This window comes from Trachemys scripta, chromosome 7 (genome assembly GCF_013100865.1).
Source record: "Trachemys scripta elegans isolate TJP31775 chromosome 7, CAS_Tse_1.0, whole genome shotgun sequence".
Classification (NCBI taxonomy): Eukaryota; Metazoa; Chordata; order Testudines; family Emydidae; genus Trachemys; species Trachemys scripta.
In genome coordinates this window covers 123,167,559-123,184,646 of record NC_048304.1, presented here as the reverse complement: position 1 = coordinate 123,184,646, position 17,088 = coordinate 123,167,559, and the positions used below count along the sequence as shown (strand labels likewise).

Here is a 17,088-nt window from a genome sequence, read left to right as displayed (position 1 = left end):
GTGGTGGCTGGGCCCCCTTAGAGGGGGTCCTGGTTGGGGGGATTCTCATGGGGGGGGGGGGCTGGGCTCCCTGAGGGGATCCTGGTTGGGGGGCTGGGTGAGTGGGGGGCTGGGCCAGTCTAGGGGGCCTTGAATGGGGGGCTCCCTGGGTGGGAAAGGGAGATGTTTGCCTGGGCCTCCAGGCTCCCCGCGTGGGGAGAGTTGGTTGGGCCTGTGAGGGGGTGGGGGGGTCCTGAGGTGGTGCATTGTTCTCAAGGGAGTTAATTTTGCAATCTACTCTTGTTCTTCATTTTAATCTGCCTTCACTTGGCACCAGAGAGAGCCAGGCCTAGGCACACTGTCCCCTCTCTGTGGACAGCTGGGGGTCCACAGACCCCAGTTTGGAAATCGGTAGTGGGTCATCCGGGTCGGTGCAGGGTTAGGATTTTTCCCTACAGAACTTTTTCTGGTGCTTTGAAAAAGTTGAGTTAAGGCTCTCCGCATTCTGGCATTTTTCCCTTTAATTTCATCAGGTCTGCCTCTGGCTAGGTAGAAATAGGAAAGTGGTTCTTTCTGTACCCATCTCTGACAGAACCAGGCAGTGACTGGTATCCTTGCAAAGATCCACTGCTCTTGTGAGAATCGACCAGTGCTTTTTGGAGAAGAGTCTGATTCTTGTAGGTTCATTGGCTGCTAATCCAAATCTGGGATGTAGATCTAAAATTGTTGAATATCTGAGGAAGCTTGGAATAAAAATGGTGTGTGTTTTTTGTTTTTGGTTCTGTTTTGTTTTCCGTGTGAGTGTAGGCTAACATTTTCCAAGTTTGGTACCTAACGTAAGTGGGCAGATCAGGTCACTACAGTTACAGCAATATAGATTTAGATGCCTTCCTTTAAGTGTTCCAAGTGCGACAAGAATTTCCAGTCACTTCTGTTTAGGAGTCAGCATTTCTCTTCTGTCATCAGTTTATGCCAATGTCAACTGGAATGACACAAGATTTGTGTGAGAGGAAGGTAGATTTGGATCTGTGATGATGATGAAGCTCTCTTTGGTTTTTAGGAATAAATAAATCCCAAGGTGCTGATTGATTGAGATCTGTGTGCCCTACCTCCTAGATCCTGGGAAAGGAGCTAATGTCAGGGATGATACCGTTGCTTTTCTGTGCTCAAATCTGAGGCAGGCTCTAATGTTTATCACCATTGTTACCACCCGTGCAGTTTCAATGGTGGTCATCATAACAGTGGAAGTTCCTCTAGCACAAACAGAGCACCAGTAGTGCAATGTATACACCACAGCTGCCTCCCAGAGGAGATTTTAGCACAAGGGCTAGTGTAGACACAGTGTAATGAAGGGGAGATGACCTATTTATGTGAGTCTTTAAACATTTGTGAAAACTTTGCTGAATTCACTGCTGTTGGTCACTCGTGCCTATGTTGTTGTCTTCTGCCCTCATCCCTCTGGGCCGTAAGCTAGATCAGTGATAGTTAGATTGAGGCTCGTGAGTTGCAAGTGGCTCTTTACATCACACCGTGTTTTAGTATCATGTGCACATTAATTATTAACCAGCCTAAGTTATTAATAAATCAGGATGCTTTTACTATGTTATTAACCAACTGTAGTTTATAAAATATTATTTGGTCAGTTTTGCTGTGAGAATAATTGTTTCATTTACTATATAAAAATAAAATTTAATAGTAAATGGAACAATGAATTCACAGCACTGTGGTTCTTTTGGGTAATGTTGATCTGTAACTTAGCTCCTGAACCCTTGAGGGCTGAGTCTCACTGATTTCTTCTTTTAATCTAAACAGCTCAGTGCCTCAGGAATAATATTGCAAACCTAATCAGTTTTTAATTATGTATAAAAAAATCACAACTTTTTTTTTTTTTCTAAAGAGTATTGCAGTGTTGATGGGTTTTCTGGCTTGCAAAGCAAGGCAAGTATCTATGTAAAACATGAAGCAAAACCAAGTGACATGCATACCTCTTGGCGGGGGGGCGGGACGACTTATGGATGAAAAATATTTCATGCAACAGGTGTTTTTAACAAGTTTCATTTGCATATTTTTGAAAATTAATTCAGATAGCTATCAGAATTTTTGGAAGCACTCCTGTACCTATGTGAGTGGAAACTTTCTTCTTGTAATCTTCAGATGATTGCTCTTAAGAGAAGTGGTTAAATATTTCTGAAGGAACATTCCTTTAGCACATAAAACTTCAAGCAATAGAGCAGCATTGTTAGTTGTATTCCTTGCTTTAGTAGAAAAGTGTTCAAAGTTTGTAGAATTGAGGATGACTGTTTCAGCTTAACTTTTTCACCAGTCTGTTTCCTGACACATTTTATAGTTTCAAGGCATTTTTCTAGTAGTGCTATATTAGTTCCTTTTCTAATGAATGTATCATATTCCCTCCTTTCACTAATCATCCCTTAGGAGGCTCTAGCTCCGTGGTTCTCAACTTGCAGCACAGAGCTGTGGCCTATGTGACATCCTCAGGGCCATACAGGTAGTATTGGATGCAGCCCACATAACACATTGGGGCCTTCAGTGGTAAATAGGTTGAGAACCACTGCTCTAGCTGAATACTTCGTCAGGTCTTTCTCCATGACGGAAGCTCAGGAAGTTTAACATTGGTCAACAGGGAATTCTTCATGCAAGTACAGTTTCTCCCTGAGGCTAACCTTATTGCTCACATCCCCTATCCAACTGAATGTGGTGTAACACATTTATTTCCTGTGCTAACGCTGTAACTTTATGCAATTCTAATTTTCCAAAAAAGTTCTAAACACTTACATTTATCATAACTTTGTGTCGGAACCTTTATACAGAGAAATGAAGATTACAGTACAATTGCAAAGTGTGCATTATAGCAAACTCCTGCCGAGGACAATATTTGAAGAGGTATTTGGAAGGCTGAGAGTAATGACAATTCAGATATTTATGGAATATATGGATTGTTCTGGTGAATTATTTGTATAGTATGGAGAGTGTACTTACAGACAAGCCTCTGCCCTGATGAAATTACAATCTAGGGCTCTGAAATGCCTCTGAGCAACACATTACAGGATTGGGGCCTGACCAGACAACATACAAAGGGTTGGGGGCTAGGGTGTAATAAAGAGGAATGATTGTATGTGGCCATTTTAGTTCTTTTTTTTTTGTTTGTTTGTTTTGTTTGGATCTCTTTACATTTGTTTTGGATAACAGAGAATTTTTGTTTTGACCAGAAAGCAGGTCAGCAGGGCCGGCTTTATGACCCGCAGGGCCCGATTCCAATACCCGGCGGCAGTCCGGGGCTTCAGCGGCACTTTGTGGTGGGGGGGTCCGCTCCAGGTCTTCCACAGCACCGAAGGACCCCCAAAGCAGACCCACCACCGCTGAAGAGCCCCACAGCAGGGCCCTTGCAGGCGCAGGGCCCTATTCCAAGGAATCGGGTGAATTGGCTTAAAGCCGGCCCTGCAGGTCAGACAGGAAACGGTTAAACAGCTACTTGCTCTGTTCCATAAACGTGGCTTACCTCTTGTCTCTTCTTGTCTTCATCTGTCCTTTCTGTTTTATGATAGTACAAATACCAAGGAAAACAGTTTGGCACGTTTTCTCATATTTGGGGGAGTTACCTTTCTCTCTGCACAGCCAGATGTGACTACGAATTGCTAATGAGGCCACTAACCTTGTTAGTGTCAACCAAATTTCGTTATTTGTCTTACAGCAGTAAAATATTCTGCAAATTCCATTTTTATATAAAATGGATTATTCCATTAAATAGTTTGCTAGTTGCTATATTCTGACTGTAAGTAGTGTTCCACTATGCAACCAATTCTAATATTTAACTTGATGCTGTGGGATATGTTTTTAAGTCATTCTAAATTGATCTTCTTAGTGTACTAAGAAGACATTAATAACATAACTTTGCAGAGAGAATGACTCTTGTCTCCAGTATTCACATTTTGTTTGCTTTCAAACATAGGCAATATTCTCTTAAAACTCAATCTTTTCTAATTCTACTTTAAGAAATAGAATGACTTAGTAAAAGTGGGAGTATACATTTCTGAATTGAGATAAAGGTTCGCAGTGTGAGTATTGCTATCACCATTTTTCTATTATTTTTCAATCATCTTTGGGTGTTTTGTGGGAACTCTTAGTAATGGTCCTCCAGACAGTTTCATGCTTTAACTTTAAAAACACTCAACATATGAGATACATGCACCCTGTCTTCCTATGCTTAAAACTCTAGATTTAACTTGGCCTTATTCTTTACTTTCTCTAGAGGGAATTCGGATATGCTAATTTCATTTTTGTCACTTGCAGTGATTTGAAGCAGGCCTTTGTCTAAAAGGCCCATACCAGCATTTGTGCAGACTTCATATTCATTTAGCATAAGACAGTCTTTCAAGACTCCTATGAAAATAAAAAGCACAGCTGAAAGTGTCATAACAAGACAGTTGTGATAATACATGGAAAAATTCACCTTTGTCTGCATAGCTTTCTTTAAAAAAATATATATACGGGACTAATGATACTGAGATTATTCCCTTTATCTCAGCATGTAAAACAGTTACAATTTTTTTTCTCCAATATTCTACTGGAACTTCCTTTTGTTTTGTTTTTTTACAGGTTGGGGGGACCAGATCCTCTGGACTACGTTAGCATGTACAGGAACTTGGGAAACCCAGCATTGAATGTTCCTGAGCACTGGCATTATGTCAGCTTTGGGTTAAGTGACTTGTATGGAGACAACAGAGTTCACGAGTGAGTGCCTTATGGATTCTATTGCTGCATGTTGTGCTTTGTCTATGTTGTGGATGAGGAGGCGTAAGGGACAGTAAAACGGCATCTTGTTTGTGGGTCAAACATACATATTTTTTGCTTTGTAGTCTAAGACTGTGCAAAGGGAACTGCAACTCATGGGTGCAGGAATCTACCATGCAGTTCTCCTTGCAAGACCAGGGCCTACTTTAGAATGCGATTGGTGAACTTATTCGTTTAATTATTTTAACTTCTGATAAAATTCTTATTTTTTCTTCTGCTTGATACTTTAATGATATTTAAACTGTTCCACTGTGGTCCTCTTAAACCCTCACCAATCACCTGTTAAGAACCTTCTTCTTAAAATGCTGTTGGAGCACCTTTCCTTGAGCTGGGAAGGCAATGTTAATATCCGTGTGTGAGCATAGGAGGCATTTGTAGATGCTGGGACCCCATCCCGCTCAATATAAAGGTGCCAAGATACAGAAATAGAAGCATAAGAAAATAATCATTTGGTCTCTGTTCTCACTCCCCTAATGTTGGGCTGCTCACACATGGAGATGGTTCCTCTCTTCCTGCTACTTTCTTCCTTCTCCCTCCTCTTTTTTAGCCTCTGATATGGTGGATAGGCTTCTGTCAGGTATGTTGCATCAGGCTAAGAAAAGTCAGGCTAGTTCTCATTCTGGTCTTTCCCTACTGGTCTTGACCATTAATTATAGGTAGAACAAGCAACAGTAGCTGATAAACATATGGGCTGTGGTTGCTAAGTCTTCTCAGAGTAGTGTATCTAGGGCCTTGGCTACACTAGCGCTGTACAGCGCTGCAACTTGCTGTGCTCAGGGGTGTGAAAGTGCCCCCCCCGCCCCGAGCACAGCGAGTGCAGCGCTGTAAAGCGCCAGTGTAATCGGAGCCTGCAGCGCTGCGAGAGCTCTCTCGCAGTGCTGGCGGCACGACTACACTCGCGCAGCGCTGTGAATTCCCAAGTGTAGCCAAGGCCTAGTCTTCTAACTAGCCAGGGGTGGAGAAACCTTCCTGTTACCTGGCTTTTATGGAGCAGGGACAGTTGATCTAGTGAATCTTTGAATTGTAGTGTTTTGCAGTTGAAGGGCAAATACCCTTGATTGTTAGTTTAGACCCACCACAACTACACCAACTCATCTAAACTTACCTCCTCTTTCTTGCCTGGGTTAAGTTTCAGCCAGCTGTTTTTCACTCAGGTGCTTTGTCTCGCCAAAGCAGGCACACAGCCAGCTCCTTTAACTTCCCCCACATCCACAAAGCAGCAGGCAAAGTGAGGCAGTATCCACAGCCAGACATTTTAAGATCTTGCTGAGGAATGCAAAGTTGCTTGTCAGCTAAGCTAGTATCTTTCACAAGCTGAATTTAGACAAAACATCTGCATCTCTGAGACCTGGCTGGAAACCTTGACCAGCCTGGTACTGACCCAATTGACCCTACTCTACTAGCTACTCACTAACAATGTAGGCCAAGAAGAAAGCAAGAGCAAATCAGGAGAAAGGGAGGGTGAGGTAGAGACATATTTCTCTCAGGGGCAGAAGAGACCCTATCCTGGACACACAAACCTTAACATGTTATACAGAGAGGTGTCTTGCTGCTGCTTGTTTTGTCAGAGCCCAGGTCTGACCTTCAGAGGTCAGTATGATGCTTATCAGTTTGCTCAAACTCCTGCCTGAAAGGAATGGTAGTGAGTAGGGTATGGAGTTGACATACCTCCTAAAGATATCTAATGTGTTGGATAAATGCATTTATCCATTAAAAAGTACATTACATAAAGACCCTACTCTCTTCAGCCTTAAACCTGACTTTAACACATACCCTATCTTCACCTAAACCAAGCTGATGTACCTGAAACATCAAATGTCCATTCTTAGGACAAGCTATCTACCGTGGGCTAAACTTCCCAGAAGCAACCTAGTAAATAGTGTTCCGAATCTGAAGTAGAAGTTTCCAAAAGTGAAACCCTCTAACTTTTTATCTGGTCAAATGACTTGTCCTAGAAATTCCAAATGGGCTGATCTCAGTGGAGAGATGTATTTTGCGGATTGCGGTTCAGGGGGATTATTGAGATATTCAGCTCTTGTGGCTCAAATGAAGGGTGATAGAGAACCATGTCTGGTGAGGTCTGTGGTATGCAGTGGGGGAGCAGTCTTTCTCTCTTTATGGAGCGTGCACACTCCACTAAGGCTTCTGAGCAATTTCCTGCCCCCCCCCCCCCCCCCAATTGATTTGAGAGCTAGCTTTTCTCTTTTGGTGAAAAATCCTTAATATTATGTGGCCTTTGGGGACCAACCCTCTCAATCCCGAACTTCAGATTTTTAAGGTTCAATTTAAACCCAACCTTCCAAACACTACAAAGCGAGGACATGCACAGTCAAGGACCCTCAAGCAACCCTACCTGGCAAGTCACTTCACCTTTGTACCTTAGTTTACCTGTCTGTAAAATGGGGATAATGATACTTGCTGTCCTCTGTAAAGCCCTTCAAAATCCATAGATGAAAGACTTAATGATCCTAATATTAACAATTCAGCGTCTATCACTAAGAACAGCCAGAAACTGACAATCTTCTCCCCAAAGAACATGGGGTAATCACCAACTCCAAAAAGTAACAGTTTACTAATCTCCCTTATACTTAATCAGACACTACAATATCATTTAAACCAAACTCCACCTTTGTGTTAATTCCCATGGATGCACAGAGGCCATGACTGGTACACATCTCCAAACATACCTTTTGTTAGAAATACAGTAACTGTATCAAAGATACAAATCTCCTAAACACAGAACTTTAAATGATCAGATTGACATGGTAAGAGCACAGTGGAGGTAAGTGCAAAAGACCACATATATAGCCAGATTTTAAAAAGAGATCAGCACCAAGTAGCTTTTAGTGGCTGCTGCTGGGTGTTGAAACACTCTTTTAGTGTCTCGACAAACATATAAACCTGGTGTGCTGTAGTTCACTCTGTGTGCAATCTGAACAAATATAGTGGCTTCCCTGCCTTAAAGAGCCTCTCATTCTTTGGGAGTGAACTTATTAAAGTCCTTATGAAAATATCTTCAAAAGAATTCTGTTCAGAGTCCTTCAAGAGGGTAAAATGGTCACATGGAAGAGGGTGGCAGTGGTATAAAGTAGAACTAAAGTTTGGATGGCTTTCACTGTTGCCACACAAATGTAGACCTTTTTTAAGGTGGAGCCTGCGGTAGTACACTATAGATCAAATCCAAAGCCCACTGAAATCAAATGGAATTTTTCCATAGGCTGCAGAGAGAACTGGACCTGACCAGATCACAGCAGTCTGTAAGGTTTTTAAGAAGTGTGCATTTTCATAACTTCTCCCTGCTTAACCTGTTATAAAATACACGGTCTTCTTCCTAAACAAAATCTGCCCCAATCCAAAAGCTGTGCAAGCCTTTAAATCTCTCTGCTTGTGACCTAGTGTAGCGCACTCCAACTTTTTTGGTAATACGTCTGTTATTCTGTACAATTTAGACCAATTATAATGCAATATAGCTGAAAGGTTTTTTAGGAGTGAACCCAGCCTGAATTGGGGGGCCCCCGTATGTGTATTAATAATGAAATAGCAAGCAGATGTTGCAAATGAAGTGAACATGTTGACTTTAATTTATATTTTTTAATAAGAACCTGAAAAGTCTCAAGTGTAGCTCTCCCTGTGACTCCTTGCTGACAGATTTATTTTCAGTTAAAATAGCACTATTTCCTGCACTGTTTAAATATTGGTTATACTCTGCTTAGAAAACAGGTCTGTTTTTAGGAGCCACGGAATAACATGGAAGAAATTTAAGAATTTCAAGTGGGAGAATGTTTTTCATTTGAAAAACAATCAGTGTTTCATAGTATAATGGCAACCATGACACCAGCTGTGGTGGCTTGATTGCCCTCACCATCCTAAATCATTACATCATGACAGTGTTATGGAACCAGAGATCTTTGATTGGGACTTCACACACACAACTATATTTATGGAAATAGGTATTTCTAAATCGCTGTGCAGCACTACTTGAGTGGCAGCAGAGATCCCCCTTCCTAATCTTTTGAAAAGGTTTTTCCCCTTTCTTTAGCTTCTCGGCCTTTAAAATTGAGACTTGTTTGTAGCTTGTTTCAGGGGAGGACACCACTGCTGTAGAAAGCAGCGAATCCATAGAGTGTTGGAGAGTCCAATCCTTTTGGATGTGTAACTTTGTGAAGTCTATAAATGGCATAGTGAACTGTATTTATGAATGTATGATTCAACCTGTCAAAGGTATCTGAAACCCTCTTAAAGATAGCCTGGAAGGATTAGCCTTGTATTGGTAAATGCTGATAGATGTCTTTTCATTGGTTTGTGTGTGTATGGTGCAGTGGACACTTCCTCATCAATAATAATTGAAATTTACAAAGGCAAAGTAAGAAAAATGCTGCTGGAGGACTTATGAGATTTTGGTTTAAGGATATTTTGTATATTGATGTGATGCTGAAACTTGTGTTTTAACCGTTATAAAGCTTTAACTTTTTGAATCTCAGTATCCGCTGTCATTAAATTGCCTCACTGTCACCCGTTGTCTGATTCCCTCCATAATTTCCTGCAGCTGTGAAAATGTAAAATAAAAATTAAAAAATGCATAAATAGACATTGGTATTATCTGTTTGTTATTTAAATCTCATTCTAAGTCTACTGCAAGGTCACACAAATCTACATCCTGCTCAAAGAGGAATAACCTCTATTCCAATAATTCATCTACCTTTTTGTAATACACTGCCTTCTTTCCACATGGATTATTTTTATTTTTTTTTTATAGTAGCACTTAAAGATCTAGCTGAGTTTAGGGCCCTGTATAGACACAGTAAGAGAGAGGCCCTGCCCCCAAAGAGTTCATAATTGAAATGGACAAAACAAAGGGTGGAAAAAAGAGAAGACGATCACCATTTCCCAAAGGGGGAGGTGACTTGCCCAAGGTCACACAGGGTCTGTTGAGGAGCCATATCTCCCATTTCCCAGGCCTGCAGTTCAGCACAAGATTCCCCTTATCCTCTTTTCAAGTGCTTGTTAAACTACTGGGGGTATGCTGCTATCCCCTCAAGAGACCTGCGTTCTGTAAAAACCCTGAAGGGGTTGAAATCTGGTATGAAATCTGCAAAGAAATGGTATCGAGTCACAGCAGAAAACAAAATTTATATCAGGACTGTGTGTGTGTGTGTGTGTGTGTGTGTGGTTTGGTGTGTGGGTTTTTTTTTTTTTTTTTTTTTTTTTAACATTTGTTGTCTCTAGAGGAGAACTCAAATACTGCTCTCATATTCAGGTGTTTTTAATACAAGTTCCTAAACTATGAAGTTTGTGTCCTGATCTACACACAGATGGGGGACTGTTCTGGCAGCTTGGCAGAAGTCTAATTGCTGCAGCAAATTGCAGCTGCCTTCATCTGTTTTATGCAAATCAGCTCTAATACAGATGCACAGCACCACCTGCTGAGACCACAGGTACCAGTTTGCAATGCTCCTTTTGATTTGAGCTGTTCTCCACTCTTATCAAGAAGGAGCATTGCATGCTGGGACAACATGTTGTCTCTATGCATGGCACCTCCCTCCTTAAAGGTAACGGTATGTGCAAGCTTCTAAGAACTCCATGGCATGCACTAGTTGCTCATACAGACCAGGTGAATTGATAGGGTAGTTATGGCTATTAAAGGTGCAAAAACTGGAAGCAGTAACAAATATGGGATTGAGGAAAAGAATTTTTCTTTAAAGCTCTTATTGAATTTGATGGGGTTTTTGTCTTGGTATCGGAGTTTTGGTATTTTGAAAGTTGCAATCAGTACACTCTCCTGTCAGTGAGAACCGTCTTCCCCTTGTGAGTTTGCCTGAATGTACATTATGATAGCGCTGACAGGTGTCTCTTTAGTGGGCCTCTTAGTTCTGGAACCCCTCACATAACTCCTCTGACCTCAATTTGGCAGCCCAGAGTCTGAAATTTAGGTCCTAAAGAGTCCCCAAGTGCTTTACAAACTACATAAAGCACCACTGAAATATAGCAAATGATGAAGTGAGACTGTGCAGTGGTGTAGTCTTAAACTGCAGTGTCAGCCCACCAGCCTGGTACTCCACCCCCACCCCCATACTTCAGGGGGTGGGGCATAGTGGTGTAGTGGAACCGGAATACTGTTCCATTGTGTTCTGGCTAAACGGTGTCATTCAGAATCTGACAGCTAGGACACCGAAAGGTAGTGAGATAGGCTTAACCCATGAAAAGTGGTGTTGGAGAAATGTCCATTTAGAACAGATAAGACACTAGAATTTTTTTGTTTTTCATTTGAAAGATCTGCCCACAAACTTCATGAAATTCATTGTATAGTATTTGCCTTGAAATCATGAAAAATGAAGTTAGTCTGGTTTGGATTCAAGCCTGTGATTCCAGGAGAATTTCTAGCTTCCATGGCTGTGAAGATGTGCAAATGTGTGAACTGAGCTTAACCAATGCAGACACATCTGCCTCCGTTTGCCTTAAAACAATAGTCCAGAGATGTAACCTTCTTTCTGCCTTCAACTCATTTCACTAGGGTGTTAGCTCTCAAGTCAAATGACACTTTAGCATTAACTCTTTGGTAACTATTTTAGTGGATTGAATAGGGACGGTGGTTTGAGTAAAGAGCCAGGTGTTGCTAGGGGAGGAAATAAAGATTGTCAGACAGAGGAGTGACTTGGGGGAGGAGGGGAGAAAAAGGATAGAAATTTTGCTGGTTCTAAAGTTGGGCACACTTGCCTTGCTGAATGCAACAATAGTGTGACGGCAATTACCAGCAATATCTTTGGGACCTTAATTAAGTATCTTTAGAGTCCATTGTATTAAGTGAATGGTTTATGTACTATTGTGGGCTGGTCTTGTATGTAAGCTTTTGAGGGGGAAGATATGACACATGTGAGACCTCAAGGTTCCAAGGACTATATTGAACAATGTGCCAGCTAAGAATGGACTTTGAGTGTTTAGTGGTTTTCCTAGAGAATATCTACGGGCAGGTGAAGGCAAATGTGCCACCTCCGGTTATGTAAAACCCCAGCCTTTTGAAGCCATCCCCTGAGGCATGGGCCATTGTCTGCTGATCACCTGCTGCATGAGGCCAAGATCAAAGGCCCAAGACTGAATTATCCTCAGTTGTTCTGAATCAGAGACTGTTATGAACTTAAAACCAGGGGGAAAACCCAGTGGCGGGTTTTATAGATGTCAAGGTCCGAAGGGACCATCGTGATCCTCTAGTCTGACCTGCACATTGCAGGCCACAGAACCTCACCCACCCGCTCCTGTGATAGATCCCCGTAACCTCTGGCTGAGTTACTGATGTCCTCTAATCATGATTTAAAGACTTCAAGTTAGAGAATCCATCACTTACACTAGTGTAAACTAGGGCTGTCGATTTAATCAGTTAACTCATGTGATTAACTCAAATTAATTGCAATTTGAGTTAATCATGTTTAACAGTGCAATTAAAACTGCCATTAATCAATAGAACACCAATTGAAATGTATTAAATATTTTTGGATGGTTTTTCTACATTTTCAAATATATTTCAGTTACAACACAGAATACAAACTGTACAGTGCTCACTTTATATTTATGATTACAAATATTTGCACTGTAAAAATGATAAAAATATTATTTTTCAGTTCACCTCATACAAGTACTGTAGTGCAATCTTTATCATAAAAGTGCAACTTAAAAATGTAGATTTTTTTTGTTACATAACTGCACTCAAAAACAAAGCAATGCAAAACTTTAGAGCCTAGAAGTCCACTCAGTCTTACTTTTTGTTCAGCCAGTTGCTAAGAGAAACAAGTTTGTTTACATTTGAGAGATAATGCTGTCTGCTTCTTATTTACAATGTCACCTGAAAGTGAGAACAGGTGTTCGCATGGCACTCTTGTAGCCGGCATTGCAAGGTATTTGCATGCCACATATGCTAAACGTTTGTATGCCTCTTCATGCTTCGGCCACATTCCATAGGACGTGTTTCCAAGCTGACGATGCTCGTTTAAAAAAAAAAAAAAAAGCATTAATTAAATTTGACTGAACTCCTTGGGGGAGAATTGTATTTTTCCTGCTGTTTTACCTGCATTCTGCTATATATTTCATGTTATAGCAGTCTCAGATGATGACCCAGCACATGTTGTTGATTTTAAGAACACTTCCACTGCAGATTAGAAATTTCACATTAATTATCCTGTTTATAACTTCTGGAGAGAAAGCAAAGCACAGATACTGGCTGGTCTTTTAGGCAGTCTGGCTTGCTGGGGATATCGTAGTGTGGGTGGGGAGCTGTGCAGCAGGTCTCTACCCAAGGGAGGTGACGGCTGAGGAGCTGGGAGCCTAGAATGGGTGCCCTGGAGGGACTATGGAGGGGAATATAAATGCAGTTGCCCAGAACTGTAACATGTAAAGTACTGGCCAAATAAATTGTAGTTACTAAATGAAGTCCATGCCATATTCTATCCTTGGTCTTTGTGCAAACGTGCTGTTGACATCAGTGGGAAATCTGTTGGGGATTTAAGGTGACATGGAGTCCTGAACTTCTGTTCCTCCTCACCCATTAATTGGAGAGTGCAGAATTTAAGGTTTTCGTTATGGGATTTGACACTCCTGATCTATGTCTTCATAGTGTGCTCACTGCTGGAATTTCTGAGCACTCATTAAAAGAATAGCACCTTTTGTATCCATTGTGGAACCAAATTCTCTGCTCCTTCCTATTGATAGCAGGGATAGAATAGTAGTAATAATAATTTAAAAAAAAAAATGTAGGCCGGTTGGTGGCCTCCATTATTATAGCAAGGCCTTGGGGAAAGATGAGTCATTCATTCTGCTTAAGTTGTCAAGATTCCATTTTACCCTGTGGTGATCACAGCCAGGCCAAGGTAGACCACTCTGCAGTAGTCAGCCTTGAGATGACTAGAGCATGATGCTTCATGACTGGGTCCGTATCTGAGGAAGCTGCAGTTGTTTGGCTGGCAAAAACATGGACAATGTTTCTGACCAGTATGTTGAGATATGCGTGTTAAAGAAAAGCAGTAAGTCCAGTAAAATTCTGGAGGCTCAGTATTGCTCTGACAGATTTCTGCCTGTTCTCAAATGCTTCCCACTTTCTACCACCATCGCATTGTCTTGTCATGAATTGAGCTTTAGCCAGTACATCCAATAATGTATTTCTTCTGGGTATCCTCACCTGAGACAGCATCCTCTACAGAGGAGGGGGAAATGTAGAGATGAGTATTAAGGTCAACTGAGGGGGAGGAGCTTGAGTCAGTTGTCCTACATCCAAGTTAATGGGACTGAAGGCAAGGAGTCTGAGTTTACGGAGGAGGGCATCTTACTCTGGAACTCCCCCTTCCTCCCCTGCCTATCTATCGGATATTGACCTTCAAGGTAATGCTCTTCTTTTCATTCAGGCTTTTGCCTGAGGGGTGGGGCAAGGGAGGGCGGAATCCATATGCCTAATGAATTATCGTTTTTATTCTTTGTACGTTTGCTTAGTTAAGCAAATCTGATACATCTGAAAAAATCATTTAAACCAAGCATCACACCTACCATCGCGCACACTCCGTAAATAACTTTTTCAGATACCTCACTGAGGTAATGCACTAGGGCTGTTTTAAGACTTCTGATTCTGTGTTGGAGGTAGACCTTCCTTGAAGCTATGGTTACCATGTGGAAACATCCCCCCTTCCCCCCCCCCCCCCCCCCCCCAGCGTATTTGGTTTCAAAACCTCATTTGTTTGAGGTAGCTAGCTCCATTAATAATGCAGACGTCTTGGGCCACCTACAGAGAAGTCTGTCTTGTGCTGTTGTAAGTGTGCGTGCAGAGGCTGGAACCAAAGCACATTCTTATTGTGTTGGATTTGGAAATTAGACTTTTTTTGAAGTGTGGAGAGAAATTATAACATTTACAGCCCAGTCCTTGAATTTATAAGGTGGTCTGTTTTCAATCAAATGAATGTAACTAGGTTTATAGCTGTGCATTGCTGGAGGCAAAGCCAGCTTCCCAATCAGCAGCACATCTGCATGTGCATCCTGGTAGGATAAGCATCTTCTCTACAACGCAAAAACATTTTCCTGACACACAATGAAGGGGGCTGAAGAAAGACTGCACGTTGCTAAATCGTTTTTTTCTCTCCTTAAAATTCGACTTGAATGTTTGTCAGCAGATCCTCTGCCTGTGTGTGTTCATCCAAAATGCTTTCCCTCTGAGAGAGGCAGGGTTTCCTTCAGAATCTCTCTGATGGGTCACTGGTGCAGAGAGGCAGAGCTGTCCCATCTCATTCAACATGCTCCATCTGTCAGCCCAGGGCAAGAGATTGGGAATTCAACTTCTTCAAATGACAGCTTGGAGCTTTAGGACCCAGGTCCATGTCAACTAGAAAAAGTCTAGTGGATTTGGTGCATGTTAGAGAAAAGAATACTTAGGGGATGGCTGGATTTCCATGAAAAGATATGAAGGGAAATTTTTTGGTGGGGAGGAGTGGAGATGGAGGGAGAACTAGGTATACTAGTAGAGAAATAGCACTAATAGGTGGAACACAATGAGTAATCTCTAAGGATGAGACCCAGTCATACCCATGACTTGTAAAGCTGGATTCTCTTGGATGTTGATGGAGGAACAAGAATAGCACTAACTGAATAAGAAGGTTTATAGGCGCTTAAAAGGTAGAGTGGACCTAACAAGATGCTCAGCTTCCATTGCTGGACAGTGGCTCATATTAAACTCTCCAGTTGTGTGGATGGGCTTGATTTGAGATAAAGATATATACACACACACACACAAATGCCAGACAGGAAGGAAAGTCTCCTTCCTCCTAGAGGAGGAAGTAAGACATTTTCATTAAAGTGCAAAGGAAAAATCAACTGCCTTAACCTCAAATCTCTTCTAAATGCCTCTGTCTGCTTTGTGGCAATAACTTGCATAAACTTCTGAGGTTATTGCTGTTTGATTAGTTTTTCTTTGTAGTTCACATTTTAAAAACAGAGGTCTTGTGAAAATATCCACCATTGCTCATAGGGAAAGGGCATTTGTTGTAGGTGGGAATAGTTTTCTCTTCTAGCTCCCCAAAGTATGACTTCATTCTTGTCAACGGTTTCACTATTCAAATGCTTTTTGTAATCCCAACCTAAAGAAGTCTGGGATGGCTTGGTGGCTTGAAAACTTGCTGCTCCTAACAGTATACTTGCTGGACATTACCATAAGAATTACAGAACCCCCGTCATAGAATCATAGAATATCAGGGTTGGGAGGGACCTCAGGAGGTCATCTAGTTCAATCCCCTGCTTAAAGCAGGACCAATTCCCAACTAAATCATCCCAGCCAGGGCTTTGTCAAGCCTGACCTTAAAAAAACCTCTAAGGAAGGAGATTCCACCACCTCCCTAGGTAACCCATTCCAGTGCTTCACCACCCTCCTGGTGAACAAGTTTTTCCTAATATCCAACCTAAACCTCCCCCACTGCAACTTGAGACCATTACACCTTGTTCTGTCATCTGGTACCACTGAGAACAGTCTAGATCCATCCTCTTTGGAACCCCCTTTCAGGTAGTTGAAAATCCTATCCAGCTATCAAATCCCCCCCTCATTCTTCTCTTCTGCAGACTAAACAGTCCCAGTTCCCTCAGCCTCTCCTCATAAGTCATGTGCTCCAGCCCCCTAATCATTTTTGTTGACCTCCGCTGGACTCTTTCCAATTTTTCCACATCCTTCTTGTAGTGTGGGGCGCAAAACTTGACACAGTATTCCAGATGAGGCCTCACCAATGTCGAATAGAGGGTAACGATCACGTCCCTCGATCTGCTGGCAATGCCCCTACTTATACAGCCCAAAATGCCGTTAGCCTTTTTGGCAACAAGGGCACACTATTGACTCATATCCAGCTTCTCGTTCACTGTAATCCCTAGGTCCTTTTCTGCAGAACTGCTGCCTAGCCATTCGGTCCCTGGTCTGTAGCAGTGCATGGGATTCTTCCGTCCTAAGTGCAGGACTCTGCACTTGTCCTTGTTGAACCTCATCAGGTTTCTTTTGGCCCAATCCTCTAATTTGTCTAGGTCCCTCTGTATCCTATCCCTACCCTCCAGCGTATCTGCCACTCCTCCCAGTTTAGTGTCATCTGCAAACTTGCTGAGAGTGCAGTCCACGCCATCCTCCAGATCATTAATGAAGGTATTGAACAAAACCGGCCCCAGGCCCGACCCCTGGGGCACTCCACTTGAAACCGGCTGCCAACTAGACATGGAGCCGTTGATCACTACCCGTTGAGCCCAACGATCTAGCCAGCTTTCTATCCACCTTATAGTCCATTCATCCAGCTCATATTTCTT

At 42.0% G+C, this 17,088-nt stretch overlaps 1 protein-coding gene across 2 annotated transcripts in view; it reads left to right on the top strand.

Annotated features, from left to right (window-relative positions):
• SUFU (SUFU negative regulator of hedgehog signaling) overlaps nt 1-17,088 on the top strand; it is a 130,789-nt gene that overhangs the window by 712 nt on the left and 112,989 nt on the right. For both annotated transcript variants that reach the window (XM_034775224.1, XM_034775223.1), the window contains exon 2: nt 4,594-4,728. In XM_034775224.1, coding sequence (XP_034631115.1) covers nt 4,594-4,728 — 135 coding nt within the window. The remainder of the gene's footprint in view (nt 1-4,593; nt 4,729-17,088) is intronic.